We start from the raw sequence: 19,720 nt of genomic DNA, 5'->3' as shown, positions 1-19,720 counted from the left end.
CATATACTCAGTTTACAAGTGTAAGTTAAACATGCAAATTGGTGTTTCACAACTTGTGACACATGCATGATTGCCATTTTGCAAACCAGCATGTGTAAGCTGTGAAACACCAACGTGAATGCGTTATTTATATGTGTAAGTTGTTAACTTCCTTTGTTCAGATTTTCAGCATGTATCTTTGTAAAATTTTGTTCCCAATGCACATACATTCCTACATATATTTTAGATTTTTTTTTTCTAAAATACTACCAGAATTATACACATCCTGATTTGGATATATCAATTCTGATTTCTATGTTCTATCTAAAATGGTGCTGGTTAAATCAGTTAAATCAGTGTTACCCAATCTTATTCTGGCCATAACCACATGTTCAAGGCCACAGCAATGCCTGCGATCCCACCCAGGTGTGGCTTAATTATGTGACTATATAAAGCTCCTCCCTCCAGGGAATATTCTGGTGAAAGCCAACATTCTTTATCTGTAAGCACTTAAACACATGCTGCTAGGTCAAATTTTGGCTCTCCCCACTTTCAGTAACTAGGATATGCATGTTTAGATACAGCTTCCGATAAATACTACACCAATGCCATTTTGGTAGCCCTTCTTTGAACTGTATTAACTCTTTATATATCTTTCTGGAGATAATGCCTCCAGAACTAGATACAATAGGATCATTCCATATTAAGTGGACCAGGGGTTCACACTCATCCTCTTCCAAATTGAACAAAATTTTATGTTGATGTTTCCTAGGGTCTCAAACAAAACCATGCTAAATTTTTTGGCTGGATCTCTATTGGTTCGAGACTTGCATGGTCACCTTCAGAGTGCTACTATGTTCCACATAACACAAAACAACCTCTTTGTCTAAGCGTTACAGCCCAACAAAACCTGTCAGTGGAATGTCATTTTTTAGATTAGTACAACACTTGGTACCAAGTTCCTGGGCAAAGTGTGGAATCTAACATGAGCTTGCCTTCCTTTTTATGGGCCAGAAAACTATGTGAAAACTGTTGCAATTAGAAATTTAAGGCCTACTTTGACCCTTCATTGCTTCTGACCTATACTTTGATTCAGGCCACAACAGGACCAGTAGTCATGGCCCATGTACATCTAGGATTTGCACTAGAAGGCTTTGCAGCCAACTGGAAGCAAAGACAGAGTAACATAAAGATGTGATGTCACTTTTTATGTAAATGTTTGCCATTGTTTAGGTATAAATATCTCTATTGTGCAATTTTTAAATATAATTTGAAACAGCATCTTTTTTTTTGCTACAAAAGTCACCCTGTTCATCTTGAACCCAGCCTTGCTTTGATCAGAATTAAGGTCTCCAAAACATGCATCGTATGCATGCGCAGGTACAATATGTTATGGCGCCCTATTGTGCAACATGCAAACGAGCTAGAGATGTAACATTTTACCTTCATTTAGCTACCTGTAAGTCTCAAACCAATAGAGATCGAACTGAAAATTTTTTCATGATTTAGTTTGAGGCCCTAGTGAGTGCCCATACAAAATTTTATTCAATTTGGAGGTCAAGCGTGGAGAATTTTCAAAATTGGTCCACTTGTCGTGAAATGACCCCATAATTTTAGTGAGGACTCACTAAAGACTTGTGCAACAGTATCATTAGCTCCTCTCTTCTACTACTTTTATTCCCTTTGGCTCTGATTTTTACCTTGAGTCATTGTCTTGATATCGATGGATATTATCACCTTGAGGTCTCTCTTCCCTTATTTAGTATCCCCTCCTTGGATTTCTGTAACCAATGGGCCCCTTTTATAAAGCCATGGTAGCGATGCTGCCGCAGCAAATGCACCAAGGCCCATAGGAATTGAACGTGCTTTGGTGCATTTACCGTGGCAGCATTGTACAAGACTCCCAAAGTGCATAAAATCCAAGTTCCAAGTTTATTAAAATTTTCTATCTCACTCCTAGAATCATAGCCTTAAAACTCAGCTACCACTTTTTTTTTATCTATCCCTTCAGGTGTGTCCACCTTTATCAAAATCTCAGCATCTAGGGGAGTGTGTGGCACAGTGATTAGAGCTACAGCCTCAGCACCCATGCTGCTCCTTGTAACACTGAGCAAGTCATTTAATGCTCCTTTGCCCCAGGTACATTAGATAGAGTGTGAGCCCACTGGGACAGATAGGGAAAAATGCTTGAGCACCTGAATGCAAACCACTTAGGTTAATAAACAGAGAAAAGCTAGGGCCTGATATTCAAAGTTAGTTACTGGAGAGCAGCATCTGGCTGCATAACCAGGTGATGTCGCCGTGGGAGACAGTTTTGAAGTTCGGTTCTCAGTTGTGATTTTAATTATTTTGTCTGAGTCGCTGGGGGACAATGTCTGTAGCGTGGTGGAGTCAAGGTGAGATCATGTTTTGTCAACTTTGTTAGCAAAGTAGTCTGAGAACGTTTCGCTTCGAGTTCAGTGTTAAGGTACGGATTGTCTCCTTCTGATGTTGTGAGTATCTTTTTTGTTAGTTTAAAAAGGTTTTTTGATCTATTGGAGGTCTGTAATAGTTGTTCAGAATAGTACTTCTTTTTAGCCTCTAGGGTGGTTTTTTTTAATATTCTTCATATAGTTCCTTCCATTTGGACCTGTCACTGTTAAGCCTAGATTTGTACCCTTCTGGGGGTCCACCAGTGGTTCCCATCTGACATTATTTCTCCCCAGACAGAACTCGGTCCACTGTGGCCAATCCCGCCTTTAGTAGTGCGCCTTTGTGTCCCTGCTGTGCCAAAGGCAGAGATAGCAGGAAAACTTTGTAAAACTGCCTTGGAGACACATTAGGAATGCCACCGTTTTGAAGTCTTCAATGACCTCCCAGCCAAACTCATCATACTTAAAAGCGCCCATCTCTGCCCACAGCTACGGTGAGTTTTACTGCCCGGGCCCTTAAGTTTACTCAGCTTGGAATCAATCTGGAATGTTCTGCAAAAAAGGTAAATTTCAAAATATCAATGTCCTGGTCACATAAGCAAAGTTTGAGAGGAATGATAGCTATTTTCTATACTTTTGTGGCATAGGCAATGAAGAAAGAACACTTATTACCCAGGAACAATAAATAAATTGTTATATAGTGATATCTGCTTAATTGGTTAGACCAGTGGTTCCCAACCTTTTCTATACCTCATACCCCTAGGAAATATTTGATTAATGTTTTCACCCTCTGCAAAAGTAATATCTCAACCAGCAGGTACCTAAGGCATCGGGCCACCAAGCCACATTCTGATGCTTCTGGACCATCTGTTAAAGAGGCAGCACTTATAGCAATAGACCTCACATGGGCCTCCCTCAATATCCTTCCCCCAAGTTCAGAAAGACCCCCAACACCTTCCCCCATGACTGCTTCTCACAGTGCCTTAAAATATCTGTGTCCAAAGTGGTCTTGGGGCAGAAGGAGTAATCCCAGTCACTCCTGCCTTGCCAGTGTCGGGATCCAAAATGGATCCCAAACAAGTGCTTCTTTTGCCTATTATTATAAGTGCTTGGTGGCCCAATATTCCTAGGTGATAAAACTGTCCTTTCTAAAAGCTGGGGTTGATTTACTATATTTAAGGGCCACAATGCGACTTGCAGTGGGTACACGAAGTTCACTGCAAGCTGTGTTATAGAATTTATATAGTAAAGAGTTCTTTTACATGCATTTGCATCTCATTACTATGTAACCCATGGTGACTTAAATATTGCCATGTTAAGGCAAGACAAGCTGCATTAGTGTCCTTCAACTTGCGTTAATGGACAAATAAAGCCCTAATGCAGCTTGATCACTTTTCCCTAATCCAGTTAGCTATGTTTTATTAATAGTAACTTTATATTTCTTGATTTTGCTGCAAAAGAATCAATCTTAAGTTCTAGAAAAGTAACTTTACTATACCAGACATCAAAAAGTACTAAAACTAGATGCCAAGTTCACTGGTATGCTGTTAGGGAGCTATGCCAGGAGAAAGACTGCTGTTCCAATGACAGTGACTAGAAGTCAATTTGATATATATAATTTTTGGTAGAAGCAGTGGTGCTGAAATTATAATTAGAATCAATGTCATCTGTCATGAACACAATTAATATCATGATGACTCCTGACTGCTCCACTGAATCTAAAAGAACTTTTCAATTAAAGATCCTCATGATCTTTTCACCAACAAATAGTGTATTATTGATCTATAACTTCCTTTGGTCCTCAGTTTTATTAAATTCTTGCAGGAGAAATTGTTATCTGCTTGCCTTGAACAAATACAGCAACAACATTGGTACATGGGGGGGGGAGGGAACAATTTTCCGTAAGAAAAATATTTTTTTTCACCTATGGAAATGGGCTGTGTGAAAAATTTCTCCAATATGCACAGACAAAAGTACATATGTTGTCAAATAATACATGCACTTTTCTTGACATTTAGTGGAAATATTTCTGGAGATGGGATTAAAGTGAATATTAAAATGATTCACACATTATCACTCTTGTTTTGTTCAAAAATACATTATTTTGTTTGGAAAAAGGACCCACAAAAACAGAGATTTCCTCAGGAAAATGTCAAAGCCCATAAGTTGTGGCTATGCAAACAATATGAAAATTGTCTTCAAGGAGTACAATTTTCAAATCAGCAGAAGAGAGGGAAGTTGTCCACAGGAATAAATAGGAAGGAAGGTGAGAGATATGGAAAATGTTGGTGAACTATAACAACTGTACTTACATAGGACCCGACACAACCCATGTTTCAGTGACAGTGCTTGCACCAAGGGTCTGTATCACATTTAAAATACAGACAAAACAAGTGTAAAAATCAACTCAAAGGGCCAAGATGACATCGAGGGCGGATGCATGAATGGAGCTCTCTCCTCGGTTGGAGTTAACTTGGCAGTTTGGCTTACCTCTGCGAAGTTCGCTTTGGGGAAGCAGAAAGAGATGCTGCAGACTTGTCCTCCAGTGTCGGCGGCCCTGAGGTGCCTTGTTCAGATGATCATCCCAGGAGCAATAACTCGAGAAGAGATGGTGGCGATGCCAGCTTCAGGAGGTATGCTGGATGTAACGGCTGACCTTAGTGTTGAATGAGCTTTGTTGAGTTCGGATCAGAGACAGACTACCCCCCAACCTGGAAGTGTAACCTGTGCAGAAACGGTTGGAGATTTGCTCTCCCATGAGGAGCTAGAAGCAGTCAGCCCTGAAGGATTAGCAGTGAGATGGCCCATGGAGGAGTGTCATGATGAGGCTATGGTTTTGTCATCCTGCATTCAGGGTGGAGAAGGAGAGGCTTCTGGAGGTAAAATCTTGCAATTTTGGGAGATGGTTAAGCCTGCTATCATTAATATGGATGTCCTGTTGAAGGCTATTGAGGCCATGGACTCTAACCTTAAGAAAGCTGTTTCTGTATTGAGAAGTGATTGTGGAACTATCGCCTACAGTGTGGATACACAAAGAGAGACCTTGTGGGTGCAAGGTGAGAGTACTGAAAAGCATGAAGGACAGCTAATACAAAAAAAAGCTGCAATATATGGAAAATTATCAGAGGAAGAATGATTTGAGAGTTTTGAATTTTTTTAGATCCTCGATAATATCAGCAGTGGAAATGGTACATTGAAAAAAAACGATCATTTAACCCTACCCTCTGTTTTCTATCTGATAACCAATTCCTAAACCACAACTGAACTTTGCCACCTATCTTTAATTTTCTTAGGAGCCTCTCATAAGGAACTTTGTCAAAAGCTTTCTGAAAATCTAGATAGACTACATCATCCAGCTCACCTTTATCCACATGTTTATTCGCACGGGAGGGAGGCACGAATTTGGGATGCAGAATGGAGGGAAGGATGACAAGGGGCATGTTGGGACACCAAAGGGAGGAGGAGGGTTGTATTGGGAAAGGAAGGGAGGAAGAAGGGGCACGTTGGCACAGAGGCACAGAAAGGGAGAAGCAGACTCGGAAGGAAGGAAGGGACACAGAAGGAAGGGAGGGAGCACAAACTTTGGACAAAGGATGGAAGGAAGGAAGAAAGGAAGGATGGAACATGAACTTGGGACACAGAATGGAAGGAAGGAGGGAAGCATGAACTTGGGACATAGGATGGAAGAATGGAGGGAGTGAGGGAAAGAGATGCTGGGGTGGGGAGGGAATAGAAAGGGACAATTGTTGGGTATGGGTGTCTGAGTGAGAGGGAAAGAGAGATGGTGCACAAGGGGAAATTAATAAAGCAATGAATTGTTGGACAAAGGGAGGGAGAGAGAAATACTGGACATGATGGTGGGAGAGGCGTGAGTTACAGATGCATGGGGAAGAAATGGGAGGGAGAAATGTTAGATGTGGTGGTGGAAAAGAAACAGTGTAAACCTCCTATCTTTTCTTTCTATTTAAACTACAGTACTGTACTTTATTTTGAAGACTGTTTTTTAATGTTTTTATAGACTGTGTACTGTACAACTTAAGAAAGGTTTACACATCAAAACTTGTTCTTAACCCAGGGACTGCTTGTATAATATTTGTGAAAGTCTATTGGACTCTGCAGCATGCACTAAATTCTATAAATGGTGCAAAAAAAAAAAAAAAAAAAATCAGCACCAATTAAAAAACATGCTAAATTCTATTCTTTAAAGGGCATTCAAAGGGCTAGATTCACTAAGCAAACTGATCATGTAAAGATCGGTTTGCGACCCCTTTGCGACCCGATTTCCCTCCAACCCGATTCACTAACCTGTGTCCTGTTCATCCTCCGATCCGCGCATGCCTATGATCCATCCATGACCCTCCCAGGGCCATACCCCCTTTTGGAAGCCACACAAATATACGAATGTAACATTTGATTACACTTAGCACTGATAATTAATTGTTTGAGCGCTATTATTGGTACTAATTATTCAATTAAATTGTACCCAAATTTTTGCATGCAAGTTTTACCAGGATTTTTAGAATTCAGGGGCTTATGCGAGATGATAGAATAAAGATTACCTCACAATTGATAAAACTGATTTTGGCGCATAAATATTTTCTGAGCACATAAAAATATTTTTTTTAGTTTGAAGCTGAATAATAATTACCAAATTTTTTGCTCCATAAGATGCACTTTTCCTACCCCAAAAAAGGGGGTGGAAATAAGGGTGCGTCTTATGGATCAAATACCCAACCTCCCCCTGTTACCTTTTTTTCATGCCATCGCCCTCCCTCGTTAGATGCAGCTGCCTGCCTTCCCGCTGCCCTGCCAAATTAAAAATAGGAAGCGAGCAGGGAGAGGCTAGTCCTGCCTACAGGGAGGCCTGCCTTGGGGGTTGCCTGGGAGGGCTGCCTGCTTGGGAGGGGGGAGGCCTATTTGCTTGCTTGCCTGGGGAGGTTGCCTGGGAGGGGGGATGCCTGCCTTGGGGGGCTGCCTGGAAGGGGGGAGGCCTGTTTGTTTGCTTTCTGGGGGGTGCCTGGGAAGCAAGAGGCCTGCCTTGGGAGAGATGCCTGGGAGGGGGAGGCCTACCTGCCTGCCTGGGGGCTGCCTGGGAGGGAGAAGGCCTGCCTGCCTGCTTGGGGGGGCTGCCTGGGAGGGGGGAGGCCTGCCTGCCTGTCTGGGGGGCTGCCTGGGAGGGGGATGCATGCCTTGTCCCTACCTGCCTGCCAGGGGACCTTGGCTGCTTAGTAGGGTGATGTGTAGATCACGGTCAACTGCTAAACTGTTTAGCTTAGTAAAAAGGGCCCTTCATGAGTTATCTGGACAAATCTTAGATTTTAACATTTTTTCCCCTTCTGACCAGTTAAATTTTGCCTGGCACTGTCTAGTCTCCACCAATGAAGCAGAGTCAGAGGCATTTCAGAAGTATGGTAACAGTTTAACTGGGCAGTACAGAACATCTCACTAAATGTAAGCAGGCCACTCTGGTCATGCCAAAGGTATCTTTATTTGGTTAACATTAACCAATTATCACATATTCTACAGTTTTGCAAAGTTAACCAGATAAAGATACCTGGTGGGGGTAGATATCAACATGGTCTACTGTTAAGTCAGGTAATTTTACCACAGGGTCTCATTTTATGCAGTGAGAGACTCTGTGCTTAAATAACCTAACTTAAAGTAAAATAACCTGACATAACAGTAGCCCATGTTGATAACTTTCCCCTAAGTATGCCAATCCCTAAGCAGATGAATGCTGGCCTCCTAGTGTTCGACAGTTCAGTCAGTTTCTCTCCATAGCAATTAGAAGAAGCAGCAGCAGCAGGTTCAGAGGCAAGGGTAGGGAACTGTGATTCTCAAGTATCCTAAGCCAATCAAAAATTCAAAATATGTAGACTGCACATGCACAAGATGCATTCATATGCACCGTCTCCAATGTATGCAATTGAATCTCCAGCATATTCTCTTTGGATACTGGAAAAACCTGACCAGCCTTTAGATTCAAGGATTGGATTTGCCTACCTGTGCTTCCTGGAAATGGAAATATAAGGCAGAACCTTTCCATTCCTAAAGTTTTCATTAACCTCCAAAAATGAGGACTAGAAGCAGTTTGAGTATCACAAGAATTGGCTTAATAGTTTTCAGGGAGGGAAAGAATTTCTTGGAACATGAATTCCAGATTGTTGGAACCCATACGGCAATCCACTGTGATTTTACTGGGAAAAAAAAGTAGTACACTGACTTGACCAGTTAGTATAACAAGGAGAAAGACATGGGGGAAGCCACTGCTTGCCCTGGATCGGTAGCATGTAATATTGCTACTCCTTGGGTTTTGGCCAAGTACTAGTGACCTGGACTGGCCACCATGAGAATGGGCTAGTGGGTTTGATGGACCATTGGTCTGACCCAGTAAGGCTATTCTTATGTTCTTATGAGATTCATATTCAGGGAGAAGAGGAATCTCTACAGACACAATACTGAAGGTCATAAAGTCTGTTTTACAGGGTTGCAGCCCAGGAACCCTTGGGATCAGGGGAACCCAGGTTTAATCTTTCTTTTTACTGCTATGTTGAAGAAAACATTTGATTACCGGTAGATGTTATTTTGTTCCTTGCCTAGTTAAAAGGTGGCTTATGAATAACATAAATAAATAAAAGATTCACAATCTACATTATTTACCAGATCCTTCAGTTTGATTGAATGTCTTCTTCACTGTCTGACAGGTAGAACCATCTCCAAGGCAGACTCCACATCGATCTTCAGTTGCAAAGGAATTTAATTCATAGTCACATCCAACATTCTGTAAAGAAAATAGGAAAGACCTTTAGACTGACTGCTGCTCCTTTACTAAATACCACCAAATCAAAAATCCTTCTGATGAATGCAGGCTGAGAATTTAATGAACAAATATGAACTGATCAAACCAAACGTTTTGTCTAGTCCTAAATAGAACAATATGTAAAATGCCAACAGGATGACGCTGATGAGTTGATTAGGATCTGAACACCCTATGATGGCTGGAGCACTTGGTTTGTTAGCTGAACAAGGAAATAGCATTAGCTAGAATGACATAACGAAGGGACATAGAAGCATAGAAACATGATGGCAGATAAAGGCCTAGTGGCCCATCCAGTCTGCCCTTCCCCACCATCCATTATCTTCTCTTCTCCCTAAGAGATCCCACATGCCTGCCCCATGCTATCTTGAATTCAAATAGTGTCTTTGTCTCCACCACCTCCACTGGGAGACCATGCCACGCATCTACCACCCTTTCTGTAAATAAGTATTTTCTTAAGTTTTTTAAGTTTATTAGGATTTTATATACCGCCTATCAAGGTTATCTAAGCGGTTTTTACAATCAGGTACTCAAGCATTTTCCCTCTCTGTCCCGGTGGGCTCACAATCTATCTAACGTACCTGGGGCTATGGAGGATTAAGTGACTTGCCCAGGGTCACAAGGAGCAGCGCGGGGTTTGAACCCACAACCCCAGGGTGCTGAGGCTGTAGATCCAACCACTGCGCCACACACTCCTCACTTTGTAGATCCAACCACTGCGCCACACACTCCTCACTACATTACTCCTGAGCCTATCACCTCGTAACTTCTATTGTGCTTAATGTGAGCCAACAGCCAAAACAACATGTCTTAAGAGCACAGGGTCTGTGACAGCTGCTAGAGGTTTGTTCAATTTCTGCACAGACAAGCTCTCTAACATGCGCACTCGTACCCCTAATGAATATGCATAAAAAAGTTCTGCATACAATTAGGGGTATCTATGCATTACTTTCAAGTGCTGAGAGCTGGATGCACCTAATGCTAGCAACTGAGATAGCATTACATGAACTTGTGTCAACTGCACACAATACCAACTGCACACACTGACCACGGTATTCCCAGACGCAGCCCATACCCTGCCACTTCCTGCCCCATTCCGCACTAAGACCCTGTTTCTATAAGTGATGCCTAAAATTATGTGCCAAGATTGGCTTAATTGGCTTAATTGATGCTGTTAATTGAAAGCTCCATTAAAAGCCAATTAAAAATGATTGGCAAATTAGCTGGTAGGCACTTACCACTTTGAGGTAGGCACCTACAACAAGACACTTACCGGTAAGTAGGCATGATTAGGAGTGGATGTGGGGCAGAGTTTGGGCATGAATTGAGTTTGGTGCTGGTATTGTAGGCCAAGAAAACCCTGGCTTAATATGCCAGTGCTTACTGGTGCCAGCCAATTTAGGCATCAGTAGGTGTGATTCTACAAATGGCACCTAACTTTGATTAACATGCGGTAAGCGCTGCTTTTCTAGGTGCCTAATGAGTTAGATGCCATTTTCAGAATCTGTCCCTAAGTAGTTAGCATCAAACTTTTATTTCAGTGGCTGTTTTAATGCGCATTAGGGTCCAGCGCTTATGTTAGCACACACTAAAATCTATACTTAATCCCTTATACCAGTGGCTCCCAACCCTGTCCTGGAGGACCACCAGGCCAATCGGGTTTTCAGGCTAGCCTTAATGAATATGCATGAGAGAGATTTGCATATAATGGAAGTGACAGGCATGCAAATCTGCTCCATGCATATTCATTAGGGCTAGCCTAAAAACCCGATTGGCTTGGTGGTCCTCCAGGACAGGGTTGGGAACCACTGCCTTATACCATTACCTCCATACCTTCCCTTATTTGATTATTTATTGGCACATTTCTTTTAGTGATGTGTGCCTATATTTCATTGGTGTTCAATATACCATCCTCCTAGTTTATCATTTGAGGGTTTAGTAACTGGGTGTATATAAAAGATAAAAAGGTTATGAAATATTAAATAAAAAGAAAGATAGTCTGAAGGTATATTTTTACCTAATTTATATAACATACAGATATATGAGAACAGCCAGTTACTGCCAGATTAATGAGATCTTGGATTAGCATTTTCTGGTGTGATTCAGCCCTTGAGGCAGCCCCAAGAGGGGGCCGAAACATGGCCTTGTGATTTGCTGTACTATAAGCTGTGACCTGGATTCTTTATGCGACGCCGATATTGGCGGCTACCTAAAAAAGCAGAATCTGCTCACATGTCAATCACGCAATAGTGCCATATAAAGAATCAGGCCTCTAGGAAAGATAGGTGCTGGAAATGTAGGCTAGGATGTTCCAGGCCTGCATTTCTGGTGCGTTGTGAATCGTGCTTACGTAGGTGTTTTATGGCACCTAATGACACGATCGGTGTTAGCCACACCCTAGTGGCATTGAACATCATAAAGCTCCTATGTAGGTTTGATTCCAGCGCCTTTTATTTAGGCGCCAGTAGGCACTTTAATGTTTTTTGCCATTTTAAACACTATTTCTCAATTAACTTAAGAACATAAGAATAGCCTTACTGGGTCAAGCCCAGTAGCCTGTTCTCACAGTGGCCAATCCAGGTCACTAGTACCTGGCCAAAACCCAAGGTGTAGCAATATTCCATGCTACTAATACAGGGCAAGCAGTGGCTTCCCCCATGTCTTTCTCAATAACAGACTATAGACTTTTCCTCCAGGAACTTGTCAAAACCTTTCCTAAAACCAGCTACGCTATCTGCTCTTACCACATCCTCTGGCAACGTGTTCTAGAGCTTAACTATTCCGAGTGAAAAAAAATTTCCTCTTATTAGTTTTAAGAGTATTTCTCTGTAACTTCATCGAGTGTCCCCCAGTCTTTGTAATTTTTGACAGAGCGAAAAATCGATCCACTTGTACCCGTTCTACTCCACTCAGGATTTTGTAGACTTCAATCATATCTCCCCTCAGCCGTCTCTTTTCCAAGCTGAAGAGGAGTTCCATCCCCTTTACCATCCTGGTCATTCTTCTTTGAACCTTTTCCAGCGCCACTATATCTTTCTTGAGATAAGGAGACCAGAATTGAACACAATACTCTAGATGAGGTCGCACCATGGAGCGATACAGGGGCATTATAACATTCTTAGTCTTGTTAACCATCCCTTTTTAAATAATTCCCAGCATCCTGTTTGCTTTTTTGGCCGCCGCCGCACATTGGGCGGAAGATTTCATCGTATTGTCTACGATGATACCAGATCCTTTTCTTGGGCGCTAACCTCCAAGGTGGACCCTAGCATCCAGTGACTATGTTTCAGGTTATTCTTCCCAATGTGCATCACTTTGCATGTGTCCATCTAAGTTTAGGCGCCATGTATGGAATTTCCCCTTTTGTGTGTAGTTTGCTACATTGAGATGTGCCCATTTATGCCAAATTGACATGGTATAGGCAGACACGCCAAAATGTAGCCACCTGCTTATACCATGTCAATTTGTGTAAGCATCTTGGCACTCAGATGCTGTTATAAAGGGGTCCTTTTATTAAGGTGCACTAACTGATTTAGCGTGCGCTAAAGATTAGCGTGTGCTAAATCCTAAGGCACCCGTAGAATATAATGGATGCCATAACATTTAGCGTGTGCTAAATCAGTGCGCCTTAATAAAACGGCCCCAAAATTAGCACACAGCATCAAGGTGTCTACATTTCTAGAATTGCTCCCTTCTTGCCAGAATTCATTTCAAGTTATACTGTATACTCTTCAAAGTAATTTACGGTACGGCACCTTCCTATCTTTACAATCGCCTAAATTGTCTACTTCCAACCAGAACAAGGAGGTCCCAGACCCTATTCTCCTACCCATCATTCAAAGGCACCCTGCGTAAGAAATTTTATCATGGCCTCCTAGCGACACATGCAGCTAAAATTGATCCTTCAATCTCTAAATTGCTGATCACAACATCTAATCTCAAAGCCTTCCGAAAAGAAATCAAAACCCATTTATTCACTAAGCATATTCAATCTACCTAAACTCTTCTCCTTCTATCTCCTCTTTATATTCCCAAGTTTAGTCTACTACCTGGTTCAATTTTCTTAATCAATGTAACCAATTTCAATTTCTAAATTCTTTTACTAATCCATTTACTCAATCAATATAAGGAATTCAGTTTAGAATCTTTGTAATGTTACTAGATTTAATTTTTTAATGATACATAATTTATTATGTTTATTATGTTAAATCCTTCCCATATATCGTATCCGAAAAAAAACTCCTATATAATGTATTCTAAATTAATTTTCCTATGTACTGTTTTCTTGCCTTCTTCTATTCTATGTTTCTAGCCTAGTTAATTTATTTTTCTCAAGTACTTTAGCAAGATTGTGAGCCTTTGGGACAGTCAACTCTAAGTACTTTTTCTTCATTTTAATTATCTTACTTAATTGCATCTCTTCTGTATCTACTGTAAACCGCTTTGAACCTCATGGTATAGCGGTATACAAGAAATAAAATTATTATTATTATTATCACTCCTTAGTAAACATACGCCAAAGTTTTAAAACTTTACAAGCAATAGGTTCATGTTTTAATACATCAGGATTCACTGGTTATAAATTATTTGTGCTCATTTTTTACAAAATATCCATTGCAATATTGTTAGAGGCTGCAGGTCTCATGATAGCTGTATAATTAGAGAGAACCCTGAGCTGACTGACATCTTGGAACTCATCAGCTGTCAAGTCAGAAATATGCTGCCAAATGATGAATGATAATGACCATCATTGCATGGTGCCCACTCTCTGCCTAAATAGATAGTTTGATTTGTAATTTATTATGTAAAAGCGCCATATACTGAGAAGTTACCATTCCACCTCCTTTTTTCTAATGTTTTGAGTATCTCATTTTTCACAAACTATCCATTGCAATATTGTTAGACGCTTCGGGTCTCATGGTAGTAATACATACTGGGATATATTTTACCTTTTCAAGTCCTTGAATGCCCAGTAATATATATTAGCCTTGATTTCATAATGTTGAGTTATTCCTTAGCATTTTTCGTTGTAAATAATTTTTCTCTGCGGAGGAGAACAGAAGGCTCTAACATCTTGTTTTATGCTATACTATTTCTGTGGTGCAGGTTAATAATATAGTACGTGTTTATTCAGAAATAATGTTCATTTGAAAAGTCGACATAAATCAGTGGGCTTAGAGGGTTTAGCTTATTTTAATTAGAAGCATGTTCATTCATTGGCATTTTAGATCCTTTCCTTTGACGGGTACAGTTGTGAAAGTTATCTTCAGCTATAATTTTGATGGATAATTTCATCTTTAATACCAAATAATAAATGAGAACCATGTTGATATATGTTTACAACTTATCTGATGTTGTTTCAGATTTAAGCCAATATAGAGCTCCATTTTGGGTAGTTCAAACTTGCCATGGCAAATTGTATGAGGCATATTAAAGAGGATGGAACTCCTCTTGTATGAGGAAAGTCTAAAAAGGTTAGGGCTCTTCAGCTTGGAAAAGAGATGGCTGAGGGGAGATATGATTGAAGTCTACAAAATCTTGAGTGGTGTAGAACGGGTACAAGTGAATCGATTTTCCACTCCGTCAAAAATTACAAAGACTTGGGGACAATCGAAGTTACAGGGAAATATATTGCCAGAGGTTGTGGTAAGAGCGGATAGCGTAGCTGGTTTTAAAAAGGATTTGGACAATTTCCTGGAGGAAAAGTCCATAGTCTGTTATTGAGAAAGACATGAGGAAGCCTCCACTGTATGCAACTATTTCATGCATATTTATTGGGAATATCCTGAATACCTGATGGGCAAGGGAGTACTCCATGACCGGCTCGAGAAACACTGCATTAAATTATGAATTATCTTTACGTTCGATAATTTTGTCTTTATCATAGTTTCTACCATTTTGCCTGGCACTGTTGTGAGACTCAACAGATCACTTCTGGAACCCTTTTTCAAATTGTCAATTGTCATCCTCAAATTGTCAGGTCAGACTATTTTAATGATGGTTTACAAATTACTAATAGTAGGCCTACAATTTTATTTTTGAGTAATTCGCTACAGGCGTTAGTGAATAGTGCATGAGGGAAATCTGGTCATAAAGGGCTCGCAAACTGATCGGTAAATGATCAGTTTGCTTAGTGAATCTAGCCCATAGTATGTGTGAAACTAACCCCCTCTTTTACTAAGGCGTGTTAGCTGATTTAACACATGCTAATCGATTTAGCGTGCGCTAACAATTAGAATGCACTAAATCGGTTAGTGCGCTTTAGTAAAACGACCCCTAAATTATTTGGAGCTATTGCTCTCCCCCCCTCAAAAAAGTACATATATTCCACATCTGTACACACTCACTTATAAAACTACCCCTAAAGATTTCAGGACAGAATCTGTATTATTTGTGTCTGTCTCTAAAGGTGTGTGAATCTTTCAAAATTCATAGGATTTTCTTTTTACCAGGCCTGAAAAATCAAATCAAAATATTCATGACTCCTCTTGACTTTTGGGTTTTAATAATGTGCAGAAAAATTCTAGCATGGACGGAAAGCCATTTGCAAATTTGTCATTCACACTTCTTCTGGAAAAGAATGCCTATGGTCTAGTAAAAAGATAAAGTGGAAAGCAAGATAGGAAGTAGAAAATGACACAGTGGCTGTTACCCATGTGTAACTGGCCGAAACGGTGTGAGAAAAAAAGTAGGTACGGGACAAGGCCATTCCCCATGGAGCAGTGAATAGACTTTTCTCCGCAGTTAAGAGAATGAACATGCGCGGTCACCAATCGTGCAGTCCAGCAGCCCCCTCCCTCCTTCCTAATGATCGTCACCATCCAGGCATCTCCCTCCCTCCCTTCCCCTTCTGCTGGCGATGTTTTATTTTCTCTGAACAAGCAGCCTGAGCCTTGAAGTCGTATGCGGCTGCCAGAAAGTTCTCCTCTGATGCAACCAGAAACAGGAAGTTGCATCAGAGGAGAACTTTTCGGTAGCCACACGCAACTTTAAGGCTCTGGCTGCTTGTTGAGAGAAAATAAAAATATTTTCAGCGAAGATAAGGGGAAGGGAGGGAGAAGCTCAGACTGCTGCGAGCAGAGGGAGGGATGGGGCTGCTGGACCGCACAAAGGATGCTGAAGGGGGGTGGAGAGAGGGGGGGTGGAGAGGAACAGACGCTGAAGGGAAATGGGGACGAGAGAGTGGGGAGAAGACACTGAAGGGAAATGGGGATGAAAGAGTGGGAAGAAGAGCTGAAGAGAAATGAGGATGAGAGAGTGGGAAGAAGACCTGAAGGGAAATGGGAGAAGAGAGAGAAGGGAGAAGACCCTGAAGGGAAATGGGGAAGACAGAGAGGAACAGACACTTAAGGGAACTGGATGGTAGGAGGGGATAAAGGAAAAAAAAAAGGCACATGCTGGATTAGGAAAATAGATACCAGATCTGAGGGAAGGAAAGGAGTAGAGAGATGCTAAAAACCACCTGGGGGAGGGAAGGGAAGATGGAATAGAAGAAGGCAGCGATGCCAGACTATGGGGGAGCAGAGGGAAGTAGATGGGTGCCAGTCCAATGGGGGGTGGGGTGGAAGAAGAGACAGAAGAGAGAGGCACAGTAAAGCACAGTTACTTACCGTAACAGGTGTTATCCAGGGACAGCAGGCAGATATTCTTAACGCATGGGTGACGTCACCGACGGAGCCCCGGTACGTACACTTTTAACTAGAAAGTTCTAGTTGGCCGCACCGCGCATGCATGAGTGCCTTCCCGCCCAACGGAGGAGTGCGTGGTCCCCAGTTAAGATAAGCCAGCTAAGAAGCCAACCCGGGGAGGAGGGTGGGACGTAAGAATATCTGCCTGCTGTCCCTGGATAACACCTGTTACGGTAAGTAACTGTGCTTTATCCCAGGACAAGTAGGCAGCATATTCTTAACGCATGGGTGACCTCCAATCTAACAGAGAGGGAGGAGGGATGGTTGGCCATTAGGAAAATAAATTTTGTAACACAGATTGGCCGAAGTGTCCATCCCGTCTGGAGAAGGCATCCAGACAGTAGTGGGTAGTGAACATGTGAACTGAGGACCAAGTGGCAGCCTTGCAGATCTCCTCGATGGGCGTGGAGCAGAGGAAAGCCACAGAAGCAGCCATAGCTCTGACCTTGTGGGCCGTGACAGCACCTTCCAGTGAGAGACCGGCCCGAGCATAACAGCACGCAATGCAGGCAGCAAGCCAGTTGGAAAGCGTCCGTTTAGAAACAGGACGACCTAGACGGTTAGGGTAGAAGGACAGAAAGAGCTGAGGGGACGAGCGGTGAGCCCTGGTACAGTCAAGGTAGTATGCAAGGGCACGCTTACAGTCCAGCGTGTGTAACGCCTGTTCCCCAGGATGAGAATGGGGCTTCGGGAAAAAGACAAGCAAAACAATGGACTGGTTGAAGTGAAATTCCGAGACCACTTTGGGAAGGAATTTAGGATGGGTACGCAGAACCATCTTGTCATGGTGAAAAACAGTGAAAGGTGGGTCGGCAACCAGGGCATGCAGCTCACTAACCCTCCTGGCAGAGGTGATGGCAATGAGGAAAAGCACCTTCCATGTAAGAAATTTGAGCGATGTTGTGGCAAGAGGCTCAAAAGGAGGTTTCATGAGGGCTGATAAAACCACATTCAGGTCCCAGACGACCGGAGGAGGCTTCAGAGGTGGTTTGACATTGAAGAGGCCTCTCATGAATCGGGAAACTAGGGGATGAGCTGTGAGAGGTTTTCCGAGGATAGGCTCATGGAACGCAGTGATGGCACTGAGGTGGACTCTGATTGAGGTAGACTTGAGGCCAGCGTCGGACAGAGAGAGCAAATAGTCCAGTACAGTCCGCCAATGAGGTGGGGTCGTGGTGATGTAGTAGACACCAAGAGGAGAACCGGGTCCACTTCTGATGGTAACATAGGAGGGTAGCCGGTTTCCTGGAGGCATCCAAAATGCGACGGACAGGCTGAGACAGATTCTCTGGAGAGGTCAGGCCGAGAGAAACCAAGCTGTCAGGTGGAGCGAGGACAGATTGGGATGCAGTAGAGACTGATGCTGCTGTGTAAGTAGAGTAGGAAACACAGGAAGAGGAATGGGTTCTCTGGAGCTGAGCTGGAGCAGGAGGGAGAACCAGTGTTGGCGAGGCTACCGAGGGGCGATGAGAATCATGGTGGCTCTGTCCCTGCGGAGTTTGAATAACGTCCGCAACATCAGAGGCAGCGGGGGAAAGGGATAGAGGAATCGATCCGTCCAGTTGAGCAGGAATGCATCTGGTGTCAGACGATGAGGAGAGAAGAGTCTGGAACAGAACTGGGGCAGCTGATGGTTGTGAGGAGCTGCAAAGAGATCTACCTGAGGAGTGCCCCACCGAGCAAAGATGGAGCGGAGTGTGGGAGGATCCAGAGTCCACTCGTGAGGTTGAAGGATGCGGCTGAGATTGTCGGCCAGGGAGTTCTGTTCGCCCTGGATATAGACAGCCTTGAGGAAGAGACTGTGGGCCGTGGCCCAGGTCCAGATGCGGATGGCCTCCTGACAAAGGAGGGGAGATCCGGTGCCGCCTTGTTTATTTATGTAGTACATGGCGACTTGGTTGTCTGTGCACAGGAGAAGAACCTGTGGGTAGAGGAGGTGCTGGAAGGCCTTGAGAGCATAGAACATGGCCCTGAGTTCCAGGAAATTGATGTGATGTTGACGCTCCTGAGGGGTCCAGAGTCCCTGGGTGTGAAGGTCTCCCATGTGAGCTCCCCATGCATAGGGGGAGGCATCTGTGGTTATGATCATGGAGTGAGGGGGTAGATGAAAGAGTAGACCCCTGGAAAGATTGGAGGAGTTCAACCACCATTGAAGAGATAGCTGAAGAGACGATGTCACAGAGATGGGATGCGAAAGAGGATCTGTGGTCTGTGACCATTGGTTGGCTAGAGTCCACTGAGGTGTCCTGAGGTGGAGTCGCGCCAGAGGAAGTACATGGACCGTCAATGCCATGTGGCCCAGGAGGACCATCATCTGCCGAGCTGGAATGGAGTGATGAAGGAGCACTTGACGGCAGAGGTGGAGCAGAGTCCTTTGGCGGTCGGAGGGGAGAAACGCCCTCATCAGAGTGGTGTCGAGAACTGCACCAATGAACTGAAGTCGCTGTGTGGGAAGTAGGTGCGACTTGGGGTAGTTGATCTCGAACCCCAGAAGATGGAGGAAAGAGATGGTGTGTTGAGTGGCTTGTAGCACAAGTGGAGACGTAGGTGCTTTCACCAACCAATCGTCCAAGTAAGGGAACACCTGGAGGTTGTGAGACCTGAGGGAGGCCGCCACCACAATAAGGCACTTGGTGAACACCCTGGGTGATGATGCGAGGCCAAAGGGTAGCACTTTGTACTGATAGTGATGGTGCTGTATCTGAAACCGTAGGTAGCGGTGTGAAGTCGGATTGATTGGGATGTGAGTGTAGGCCTCTTTGAGGTCTAGGGAACATAGCCAGTCGTGTTGAGAGAGAAGAGGGTAAAGCGTGGCAAGGGAGAGG

At 43.1% G+C, this 19,720-nt stretch overlaps 1 protein-coding gene across 3 annotated transcripts in view; it reads right to left on the bottom strand.

Annotated features, from left to right (window-relative positions):
• The window catches only part of ADAMTS12 (ADAM metallopeptidase with thrombospondin type 1 motif 12), a 521,425-nt gene that overhangs the window by 226,060 nt on the left and 275,645 nt on the right, over positions 1 to 19,720 (bottom strand). For all 3 annotated transcript variants that reach the window (XM_033933191.1, XM_033933202.1, XM_033933212.1), the window contains one exon: positions 9,051 to 9,171. In XM_033933191.1, coding sequence (XP_033789082.1) covers positions 9,051 to 9,171 — 121 coding nt within the window. The remainder of the gene's footprint in view (positions 1 to 9,050; positions 9,172 to 19,720) is intronic.

This window comes from Geotrypetes seraphini, chromosome 1 (assembly GCF_902459505.1).
Source record: "Geotrypetes seraphini chromosome 1, aGeoSer1.1, whole genome shotgun sequence".
NCBI lineage: Eukaryota > Metazoa > Chordata > Amphibia > Gymnophiona > Dermophiidae > Geotrypetes > Geotrypetes seraphini.
Note: the sequence above shows the minus strand (reverse complement) of the source record. Positions and strands in the feature narration are given on the sequence as shown.